This window comes from Dreissena polymorpha, chromosome 7 (assembly GCF_020536995.1).
Source record: "Dreissena polymorpha isolate Duluth1 chromosome 7, UMN_Dpol_1.0, whole genome shotgun sequence".
In the NCBI taxonomy this organism is placed as follows: domain Eukaryota; kingdom Metazoa; phylum Mollusca; class Bivalvia; order Myida; family Dreissenidae; genus Dreissena; species Dreissena polymorpha.
In genome coordinates this window covers 76,360,686-76,373,033 of record NC_068361.1, presented here as the reverse complement: position 1 = coordinate 76,373,033, position 12,348 = coordinate 76,360,686, and the positions used below count along the sequence as shown (strand labels likewise).

Genomic DNA, 12,348 nt, shown 5'->3' with positions numbered 1-12,348 from the left:
AGTCATTTGCGGTAGCATACAAGCAGTGTAATGCGAAGTTCAGTCATATGCCTTATGCGACCAGCCAAAGTGCAGTCTAGCCTGTGCAATCTGGCCAGGACCTTTTTCATCCAATTATGAGTTCACGAAATCTTGCGTGAATTAATTGCAGACAGATTTTGGTATTTATTTATTGAACAAAATTCATTTTTGTGTGCATTGTAGATATCTATTGTTTACAAACAATAACTATATATACACAAACATGCAATACCATTAAGGAAAAGCGATTGTATATACAACAGGTACGAAATTCAGCGTACATATACATGTATATACCTAGAATGCCTCAGTTGTGTTAATTTTATCAACAGTTTAGGACAATAAGAAAACATTCATAACAAAACCACATGACTGATATGTATGAACATATCAATAAACCCCTCTGGATTACTAACATTTTTAAAAAGAACTCGACTTGTAAAAGCAATCCATTTACTGTTGTTTTTTCAGTTATCTCAAGTTTCCTTCACTAATGATAGTATCTTTCATAAGTTAATTTAACTACCAAAACCCATATCAAACTGTAGGACAGTTTACCACAAATAATGTACTTACTATACTATTTACATACAAGAAGCATTTGCCATTAGTTGATACAAATAGCTAGATTATTTTTTTTTTTGGGGGGGGGGGGGTAAAAAATCCAAAACATCAATGCCCAACCGATGTGTTGTAACCTTCCTCTTTCGTTCATTCATTTAGATTTCATATATAATATGGTTGCCAGTTCCTGTTTTTCCGACATCAAGAGTTCTTCTGCTGTTTCCAGAACCGCTTCACTGAGTCATGACCCGCTCTGGAGACCACCATCACTCTCTTGTTGGTGTTGTCCCAGACCAACACACCTTGCTCCTGTAATAGTGACCCCGTTCTCCTAAGATACACATTTTCATGCGTTTTTAATCCCTTAGAGCATCTAATCAAATTCTATAAAATAACTGTCTTATTAGAACAAGTTTTAACGGTTGCATTTCCAATGGATACTGATAGGCAGCAAGCAGCACAAAGCCTGCCCAGTCTGCGAGTTACTCGCATGCTTTTGTGGTTTTATTATAGGTGAACACAGCCACTTTACTTTGCTTCTGAGAAGGAATGGGTTAAATGAAAAAAAGCTGTTTTAAAACACATTTCATGAGATATTTCATGCGAAAATGGATCTTATGCCATATGCAGCCAGCATCGCTCCAGACCAGCCAGCGCAGTTAAGGAGCTATGTTGTCAATAAAGTCATGCAAGATTTCGTGGTCTCTTTCGTAGCTCCTGACCAGACTGTGCTGATGCGCAGGCTGATAAGTAGCTACACTTGTCGCATAATGCATAAGAACCATTTTCGCATGACATTGGTATTATGCTCCTAAAGGTTAATCTAGTTATCAAAGCCGACTTTTAACTAAAATCCAGGTCACTTAGTGTTGAATTACTGAAAACAAGTAAAATTACTAGAATATTGACCATTTATACTTACATTTCAGCTTCTGGAGTAAAACAACAATTTGTTTAGGCCATACACCTTAAATTAAGGAAATTGACCGGGGCCAATGCGCAAATGTGGCTAATCAACTGTAGACTGACTCTAAAACGCAGACGATAATCAACACAACGTATAATTCAAGTTCCTCATTCCATTATAAATCAAAGCGCTGAAGGCACTGAAGTTGTTCGCTATTTCATAGTTTTAGACGCAACTCAGTTTTCAAAATTATATTTTAGCTTTTTATATCGCAAGTTTGAAATGAACAAAACCCATTCAAATTTATAAAGAGTGTGTCTTAAAGCAAAGGTCGAGATGTGTGTGCACTGTTCATCCTCATATGTATGAAATAGAGATAAGTTAGACAAAACAACATAAATATGTCTCTTTTTTCACAATTGGTTGCTGCACTGGCAACCATCTTTAGAATTTTGGTTGCCTTGCTAAAGAATAACAAGCCTATAATCATGTACATAATGTGTTATGTGTATAAAATATTTTATCTATTTTTCTTTCAAATATAAACACTAGACTGGTCAATATCGTCCCACAAGCTCTTAAACCTATTGTTTACATAAAGGCTGTCTGCTGCAGTGTACCAGTGAAGTATAAACAGGCAGCGGTTACCGTTTAGCGTAGTTAACTGCAGTTATCGTTTCTAGCGTAGCGTAAAGCAGACTGACTTGTGAAACTGCCTCTCTACTATATATATATATATATATATATATATATATATATATATATATATATATATATATATATATATATATATATATATATATATATATATATATATATATATATATATATATATATATATATATATATATATATATTTATATATATATATGTATGTATAGAGAGCTACTTATTACATATATACAGACTATCCTCATTATAAAATGCCTGCACAAAAATACTGAACAGAGTATTGTCCTTTGATATTAAAGAGCCAAGATAGACAAAGTAAACAACAAGCTATGATTCAGTAGGAATTTGATGGGTTTATCTTTGGAAAACAGCTAGTTTAAATTCATAAATTTTTATCTGTATAATTGCCAATTCAATTATTATCACAACTTGCTACACCTTGACTACCAATGATTTATTCCTCGTAAACTGTGTGTATATCTTTCTTTATATAACATACTAAGTCATGAACATAAAAGTAAGAAAAAAAATGAATTTGGGTATTAATATTTTATTTTTATGGTAATTTCTATTTGTGCATACTTATAAATATCAGGCTACTAACTAATTAGTACTATACAATATGTTTCATATCACTTTAATATTCTTTTTTATGATTAATGTTTAAAAAAAATCCATTTTTGTTATTATGCATTGAAGATTTTTTATTGACATATGTTTTTGTGAATAGGTAGCTAGGTTTAAAAATAATTCACTGTTTTCACAAAATAAAAGCAGATTCCCCTTACTTTAAAGAGCTCTGTTCACACGCACTCTTTGCTTTTTCGAATGAACATAAGCAGGAAGATAAAGCATTATCTGATAAAGCTGCAAACTTTGATTCTCACATGACACACATGTATAAACAAATCAAACTTTTAAAAATCGTCATAAAAGCATATCAGTTCGACCTAACGAAAATTGTTAAATGGGGTACTATGTTAAGCAATTCAGAAAGGCTGGACTTAATGTTTTGTGAAACATGTTTTGAAAATACATTTTAACTGCATTCATGGTGGGCATGTCCTCGTTGTCTTCAATTTTTTATCTTGCAAGAGTGCAATTTTTGCAAAAAGGACATTGTGTAATGTTGAAGTTGACTAAAAATAAGTGAGTTAGTCCAGTAATTTTTTTATAGCAGATCTGTTCATAGTAGAAGATGGCAGCGGCATAACTGTCTTTAAAATCAAACGGTTCAGAAACAATTGAAGCCTATTCTTGCTCGACGTGTAAGAATAAAAACATCGAGACTGAGCCAAAGGCTTACTGTAAAAAGTGTGACTCGTGCTTTTGTGAACAGTGTGTCAATCTACACAGTCAGTTGTTTCCAAACCACGCTACTTATGGGCTTGAAGAAATGGAGAAGTGGCCAGTTGCCATGACTACACAGGAGTTTCTGGAAAGCTGTGAAGTCCATAAGAGGAAGAAACTCTTCATCGGTATTTTGGACGTTGTACTTTGAAATAATTTTTTTATTTTTTTAAATTAACTACTGGCTTAAATAAACATATCGAGATTGCTTGTGTGTAAAACATACAACTACAACTTTTGTTAAAACTTTGTATTCTTGTCTACACTGTTCGTCAATACTTGTATATATGTCCTCATGGGCTTAAATGCATTATTGGATTGAAATAAACCGTCTGTCTGTCTGATTAGTATATCAGAACAACAAAATTGGAAATATTAATATTTTGTTTTGTTTGTGCCTATGACTTACATCTAGTAAGATAATTTGAAATGATCCTCCCTTACAGTCAGTGGTCAAAGGTGACCTTGATTGCTGACGCCACTCTGTCTGCATCAGACCATCAGCAAATGTCAGCCAAGATTAATTCCGTGCTGGATCAACTTCTGAAGCTGCAGACTAACCGGGAGAGCAACATGAAGTCATTACAGGTTTCGTATGAAGAGATGCTTAAAGAGATAAGAAGTAAGAGGGAGAGAATAAATGCCGCCTTAGATGAGCTGGAGAAGGCCACACTGAAGGAAATGGATGAAGTTCAGGCCAGCTGGAACGCTTGTCTCAAGTTTGATGTTGATAAATAATCCAGGCTTCATACTTTAAGGACCTGGAGCATTCATTGACTTGTTTATTATCTGTTATTTCATAATGTAAACAAACTGCTATTGTTTATATTATCATTTACTCAACCATTACACTATCCCATACACAATATAATGGTTAAAGTGTTTAATTGTTATATTAACTGATTGAGTAATCATATAAATATGTTTTGTCTAATGATTATAAACAGAACTTGAATTCCAAAACTTACTGTCAAGCCCGAACTTCAAGGAAGCAAGTCCAACCGTCATCTTGCAATGGTTCTATTGGTCATAATCATTTCTAAGTGACTTAACAGTGTATGATTATAACAATACGACTATAAGTTACTTGAAGACACTATTTTATAGTCATTAAATGTTCATATATGTTGTTATTTGTGTAAAATTCGCCATTCCTAAAAAGTACTTTTCAGCTGTTGAAATATTTTGGATATATTGTACCGTAATATTTCTTCTCTGTCATTACTGCATTTTTGTTTAAGTCAGAGAGAAGTATATTTGTTTATTGTTAGATGTAGAATCTTTTGCTCATCTATATTTGCTCCTAAAATGTTCTTTTGTTAGTTAAAATAAAATATTATTGTTGAATGTTTTGCCGCTAGAGAACTTTGTTAAGGATTTAGGATTCCTAAATGCATTTGATTGGTTGTCGCAATCCTAAGTCATTTTGATTGGCTTAGCCAAATTCCAAAGACATAAGTGCGCAGAAACACGCAGAATCCTAAATCCCGAGTGCTTTGCGACGGGTATAAATAGCTTTTGGCATTTATCTGTCAAGATCAGTTCAGATCACTTTTTGAAAGTTCATGTACAATCTATTTATCACTTCATTTAAAATAATAGTACTGTAAATTCGTATGGCGTCATTCACCATTCCAAAGATGTTGAGCGTTATTTTGTCACATTAAATGAGCGTTTCGTTAGGAACTCCAGATAGCTTTAAATATTATGAAAGTTTATCGGCATCATTAAACTTGAATTACTGTTCAATGATACCGTGTTTATATGAGAACTGATGTATATGGAATATTTTAAATATCAATTAAAACAAGATTTTGAAACCGTGAAACTGTGTTCTTCACATTATTGAAAGTGCAATACTGACACGGGCACTTGGAAGACAATGAAGAAGGTTAACATTACCCGTACTTAAGGGTGGGGTATACTACAATACTGAGCTTATACGTCTCAGTGATGCAATACAACAGATTGGCAAAAAGAACAAAAGTTTGGCTTTCATAGCCCGTCAGAAAAGTGAAGAGTTGATAAAACAAGCAGAAAAATACCTGAACAACAATTTGGTTCAAACAACATTGCCCTTAAAGTTTATCATTTACAATGACATTGAAGAGTATTTATCGAGCCTGTCGTGTCTTGGTCATACCATACACATCACCAAGAGATTGACCATGCAGAGGAACCCAGACCAGGCTATCATAGTCACAGGGGCAACTCCAGTAAGTGTGAGAATACCAAGTGATTCTAGTACGTCCTATATTATCTACGGCATATGTGGTCTGTTCAATGGTCAGATACTTGTTACAGATTGTAATAACAAGAGGCTGAAGCTGTTGGACCTGCGGCTCAAAGTGGTCAGTGCTTGTGATATGTCTGGCTGATCACCCCTTGTCAGGTAGCAGTTGCTGTAGACAGTTGTATACAGTTTGTCTCAGTGAACAGTGTACAGCTGATGAAGGGCAGAAGGCTGCAGTTACCACATGACTGTTATGGAGTAGCTCATCACCAGGGGGACCTCTATTTGACCTCCGGCAAAGCTTTGTACAAGTAAACTCTCACCGGAACACTTGTGAACAAGATTTATGAGGATGGATCTAGTTCTATGGCAGGTAATGGTCATGAACATTACTGTCCTAATAAATATCACAATAATTATCGAAGCTACTTAGTACTCAAAATACAATGTTACAACAATGTCCTGTCTATCTATATATACATTTGTATTTTCTTTGTTTTATATACTTTTTATTAAGTTCCTCATTAAAGATTTTGTTTCTTTCTATTAATATATTTTCATGATTATGTATTGTTATTTGAGGTCGGGTGAACAAGTAGTGGATTCTTCTTCAGAATTGACGAATATATTCTTTGTTACCTCAATTCAGTCGAGAGATGTGCAGTGAGTCCCAGTGGTGACAAGATCTATGTTACCAACTATGACAACCACAAGCTCCTTACTCTGGCCAGGGATGGGACTGTTATCTCCACCTTCAATGACCCGGAACTTCAACACCCACAGGGAGTAAATGTGACGCCTGCTGGACAAGTGCTTGTTTGTGGTCAATCATCCCACACTGTCATACAAGTGGACAAAGAGGGCAGGGAGAAGTGGCTAAACAGAAGGATGGACTTCAAATGACACTAATGAAAACATCCTGATGTTTAATTTAAAATGAAATTAATTTCCGAGAAAAAAAGCCTTATTGTTTACATTTTATACACAAATTAACATATAAAACCTATTAAATTGATGAGGTTCTTTAAATTTCAGGAGACGTCAAATGTTGTCCTTTTGATTTTGTTTTAATTTTGTTTATGGTACAAGAACAGCTTCAATTAAAATCAAAGCGCTGAAGGCACTTAAGTTGTTCGTTATTACATAATCTTAGACGCATTTCAGTTTTTAAAATTATGTTATAGCTTTTTATATCGCAAGTTTGAAATGAACAAAACCCATTCAAATGTATAAAGAGTGTGTCTTAAAGCACAGGTCGAGAAGCGTGTGCACTGTTTATCCTCATATTTATGTTACAGAGATAACTTAGACAAAATAACAACAATATGTCTCTCTTTTTCACAATTGGTTGCTGCACTGGCAACCATCTTTAAAATTGTGTTTCCTTGCTAAAAAATAACAAACATATAATCATGTACATGTCGTGTTATGTGTATCTAATACTGTGTCTATTTTCTTTAAATCATTGAGCAACAATTTTGCCAACATGACAGACTTTTAATGCAGCATTAAGTTCCGTTTTCTCTGAATGCAGCCAATATGTACATATTTCAATGATAAACTGGCAAATGTCGTGGCACAAGCTGTTATAAACACTAGACTGGCCAATATCGTTGAACAAGCTCTTGAACCTTTTACATGCTGTCTGCTACAGTGTACCAGTGGTTAAGTATAGACCGTTCCATAATCGATAAATTGACCGCCGCCATATTGTCAGTCACGTGACTGTCCGCCATTACACTGCTGCTAACTGGTGCGAGACTGCGATTCCAAAAGCCAAAAACGTAGAGAATACCCGCTTAACCGTTGTCGGATAAATAAATTACTTAATGAATTAATGTGGGGCGATTATCACATTTTTGTTGTTTAAATGATTGTTTGAAGTTGAGATTGATTGTTACAAATAAAATGTTTAAAATGCTTTCGTGTATTTGTTTTTTTATATCTGTAATCAAGTGGTAATCATCGGCGAAAATTTGCCGGTTCAGTCGCTCATACTATGTCTTTGATTAGACTTGTTACTTACTTTTAACGTTTCACAAACAATTCACGCATGTATTGTTGTGTTGATTTTAATAGCCGCAACATCAAGCAATTTATATTTTAATTAATACTTATTAAAGATTCTCGCGCAATTAATTGCCGCTAATTGTTTGTAATTGGTCTCATGTGGTAAAAATCTACATTCCAAAATCATAACATATTATATTAAGTATGATATGTTTGATACGCCTTCCTTTATTTTTCTTGTTCTAACTGATATCAAAGATAAAAAATTGTGGTTTGGATTTATATTTATTTTTTTGTGATGGAATTTTGTCACGTTAAAAAACGAGCTTTTTATCGTGAGAGAGTGATATTGATCTTGACGATATTTTATGTGATTATTCGGAAGATGAAGAGAATGTGATCTATGTGATATATCTATATTTTCATCTGTGAATCATTTAACAGCTATAAAGCTAAAAAATACTAAACAATGTATTTTATAGGTCTTTGAAGTAACGCAAAACATATGGATAACGACACCAAATGTTTAGTCAATTAATCCACACAAAAAAACTCCGAAAAAAACACCTAAATAATATTTCAATAATATATTATTAAGCGCCAAACGAATTTATTAATACATTTATTTGCAACTTTAAAAACGCGGCATAAGCATCAAATTAAAGATTATCTGAAGACTGAAAGGCCGACAATTTGACACAACAAAGAGCTCTATGCATAAGCCGTAATATTTTTTTGCAGAAAAGATTCAATAAATTACAATAGTAATACATCTAATTATAAAAATATAATTATGAATGGCATGAGTACGTTAGTGTGATAAACACGTGAGTAATAGAAAGTATAAGGGGTGCATTGAAAATAAACGTACTACAAAGCCCTATTAAAAGCGAAGTGCATGACAGTATTAACATGTAATTTTAATTTGATGGGTTTTGTACAGAGAATGACGCTATTGAGGAATATTAACATACAACTGAAAAACACAACTTTACATGATGCAATTTAAACTGTGTATTCATGCATATTGAAAACTCGTTACTAGTGAGTATGAGTGGCAAATATCTAACATTTTAACACACATATATCTATATTAATATTTTTTTTAAACATTATTTACCCCCGTTCGTGTCAAATGTAATTTCTTGTTTTTATGATGTCGTTCGTGCATTGTCGTAACATTAAATCTTCATACGAAATGACGTAGTTTTAATTAACCGATACCCGCTAAATACGTTAAATGTTATGTATTTAGGTAAATTTTATAATTATCAAATACTTTTTTTTCATAAATTAAACCAGGGATTAAACGGGCTAGTATCTTTACGGTGTACAATTTCTGATATTCTATATTGGACATAACTTTTAATTTGTACAATATGTAACATATCTAATGAACGCAACTGTTAAGTATGTCGGAGGTAAAATATTAAACCAAATGACTGCTTAATACTACCAGAAAGGGAAGACATGGTGGCATCATCAATTGTGTTTAATGACCAGACTGTCATCTGCCACCCAGTGTGGTTTATGACACCCCGGGATGACGCCATGTTGTTAGTTAAGTCTGGATAATATCTGATCAAAACGAGATAATCGGATTATGCAGAACAAACGGGCAATTCAACACTGGAATGCAAAGGATTACGCGATTTTAAGATTGATGCATATAATCAAATGATAAATATTGCATTTAGTTTAATTAAATGTTCTTTTTAATGTGTCAACGTGTTTATTTTCCTAGACAAATACCTAAAAAATGCACGTTTTTCAAACATTTTTTCTGTTATAACACTAGCTTAACATCTCCGCTAGCAGAAAAACTTTATTTCATACAGTTTGCATGACAAACAAACAAGTTTTACAAAAAGCAAGAAATTCACCCGTTGAATAATCGGTGCTCTCTTATATATGTTACCGGTTGTTTGGCAGTAGTGTAATGGCGGACGCGGAGAGTATTCAGGGGAGATAATTGGGTAATTACTAAATTATGGAACGGTCTATAAACAGGCAGTGGTTATCGTTACTAGCTGCAGTTGTCGTCCCTAGCGTAGTAAAAGCAGACTGATTTGCAAAACTGCCTCTCTACTTGAGTGTGAGCTTACGCTCACACGAATAAGCCGCGCGTTTGGGGAATGGGGCTAAATGCATGTGCGTGAAGTGTCGTTCCAGATAAGTCTGTGATGACACTTTCCGCTTTTATGGTATTTCGTATAATGAAAGTATTTTCTTAACAAAAATCCAGTCTAGGCGTAAAGTGTTGTCCCCGATTAGCTTATGCGGTCTGTGGACTTTATTCACATGCATTAAGCACCGTTTTCCAGGAGCGACGCTCTTTTGCTTATTACAGTGCGGTTAACACAGCTCTTGAGGAGATCATAAGTATAACAGGTTTCAGCATACAGGCGCCATGTGGCCTTGTGAACAATATTTTTGCTGACTACAGTGCACTTAACACAGCTCTATAGGAGATCAGAAGTATAACAGCTTTCAGCGAACAGACGCCTTGTGGAGACGATACGCTTCATAATGGTTGATACAAGGGGTCTGGCTCTGGTGGTTCTGCTCGTATGAAGATGCGTTGTCCATGCCATTCCTATTCCAACGGTTGAGGCGGAATACGGAGAGCTATATAATGATTTGCTCTGCTAATGGTTTATCGAGTTACACAATGAACACTGACATTGGCCCGCGGCATGCGAAAATGGGTCTTATGACATATGTGGAGAGCGTAGCTCAAGCCCAGCCTATGCCCCCGCTTAGTCTGAACAGGAGCTAAACTTTCTTCTAATGAGATCGCGTGATCGGGCATATCTTAACCCATTAACGCCTAAAGCAGACAGCAGAGCTCCTGATCAGACTGCGAGAATGCCTTAACATTGTTGATAATGATAATAATCGTTAATAACAATTTAGCAGACGCTGATGACGATAGTGGCGATGATGACGAGTAGGCTGCTGCTGATGATGATGCTAATGGTGATTTGAAGCGAGTCTGCATTATTTGACGCTTGCATTTCAGTGACAAACGCGCCCGCCGGAAACAGTCTGACGATAGCAACAGGCGACGCGTTTACAAACTGGCTGAATACAAACGACGACGATGAAATTAGAATTCCAAATTTCGTTCGTTTGGCCCCCAACATCAGAGGCATTCCGAATGTTTTTAAATATGGCGACGATAGTGGATCCGCTGCTGCATACAACATCCCGTGAAAACGAGAATTTCCGAGCGCGGGCGAGAAGAGGAGATTCCTTAACGAAAGTTGCCCGAATAAGGTCGAAATCGTGGCTCTGGGGAAACGAATTCCACACAACTGCGAACTGGCGAATATCATTTATTTCGGATTAGCATTGATTTATTGTTCAAAATAAAAGTGTTTGGATACATATTGCGTGGTAGTGGATATACACCAGAAATTCATTATTTTTAAGATTCATTTTATGTTAACAAACTGTAAATGAAGATGCGAGTCAAATTATTAACAATAAATATGGAATAGACTCGAAAAGACTCCGATGTATTTTTGCTTTAATTCGGAAACGTTTGTGTCCTTATAGATTTCGCTTCTGATTCTTACATAATAAAATATACACTGTTTTTCAAGTCGGAACTAAAACATGCTGTGTTAGATATTCACATGCTGTCACCAACATTAGATATATCAAGGAATTGTAATATAAATGTAGACACATATGTACTGAAACTAAAGTAAAACCACATCTATACAGCTTTGATATTAATAATATCATATTATCATGGATTTAAGAAGAAATTATGTTCCTTGAAAGCCAAAATATCTTATATTCCTGCATGCTAAACAGTTGATACGCCATGCTGGCTCAAAGTAGAAGATGTGTATAATTATTTTCAATTATTGTGATCGATACATTTCGTGATACATAATAAATCTAGTTCAAATACAATAGGAAACCACGATTCAACACGTGATGCACTAAATGGCTTTATTTTACCCTTTAAAAAAGTCATCTATGATATTGATTCCAAATTTTACCTTTTAAAGAAGTCATCAATAGTATTGATTCCGAATTCGTATTATCTCGTGCAATATTTAGCAGCTTCTGTGATTTTGACTGACGTATACACGATCTGCAATATTCGTGGAACAGTGAGAGTATGTCAGGAAGCTTCGCTGAAAACAGATTTTGTAGTATAGAATGAGTTTGGTATTCAAATCAAAGCGCCCTCAGCGTTCCAAATCAAAAATGGAGAAAGCCTGGGAAACCGGAAGTCACCAAGTTTCTAATAAAGCATCTGCAGATGACAAATCAAGCGCGGCGCAATTTTTCGAATCGAATTCAAACATGGGAAAAATTGAGGCACAGGAAAGTGAGGACGTGAAAACTCAAAAGCAGAATATGGAAATTATCAGGCGTATTCTGGAGAGGTTTAATTTTGAGGAGAGTAAGCGGAAATATGAAACTCAGAACGTGGTGGAGTATACGTTAGATCCGAATGATTTCGCTTACGACTGGTGAGTTGTGTGATACTTTTTTACCAATGTATACCTACTGGACTCTTCCATTCTTCTAAACTGGATCAATTTATTTCCAAAATTAGGTATGTCTA

At 34.8% G+C, this 12,348-nt stretch overlaps 2 protein-coding genes across 9 annotated transcripts in view; one reads left to right on the top strand and one right to left on the bottom strand.

Moving 5' to 3' along the window:
* Positions 1-263: 263 nt before the first annotated feature.
* LOC127838181 (general transcription factor IIH subunit 4-like) overlaps positions 264-12,348 on the bottom strand; it is a 146,605-nt gene continuing 134,520 nt past the window's right edge. Inside the window, exon 14 of one of the 2 annotated variants that reach the window (XR_008029702.1) lies at positions 264-318. Coding sequence is in view for 1 of the 2 variants with exons in the window: in XM_052365767.1 (XP_052221727.1) it covers positions 787-894 (108 nt within the window). In the remaining variant the exon portion in view is untranslated. Of the gene's footprint in view, positions 319-675; positions 895-12,348 lie in introns of those variants that run through there. The other variant, XM_052365767.1, reaches the window with a different exon arrangement.
* Positions 12,069-12,348, top strand: part of LOC127838182 (uncharacterized) — a 69,765-nt gene continuing 69,485 nt past the window's right edge. For all 7 annotated transcript variants that reach the window (XR_008029704.1, XR_008029703.1, XM_052365769.1 and 4 more), the window contains exon 1: positions 12,069-12,253. Coding sequence is in view for 5 of the 7 variants with exons in the window: in XM_052365769.1 (XP_052221729.1) it covers positions 12,084-12,253 (170 nt within the window). In the remaining 2 variants the exon portion in view is untranslated. The remainder of the gene's footprint in view (positions 12,254-12,348) is intronic.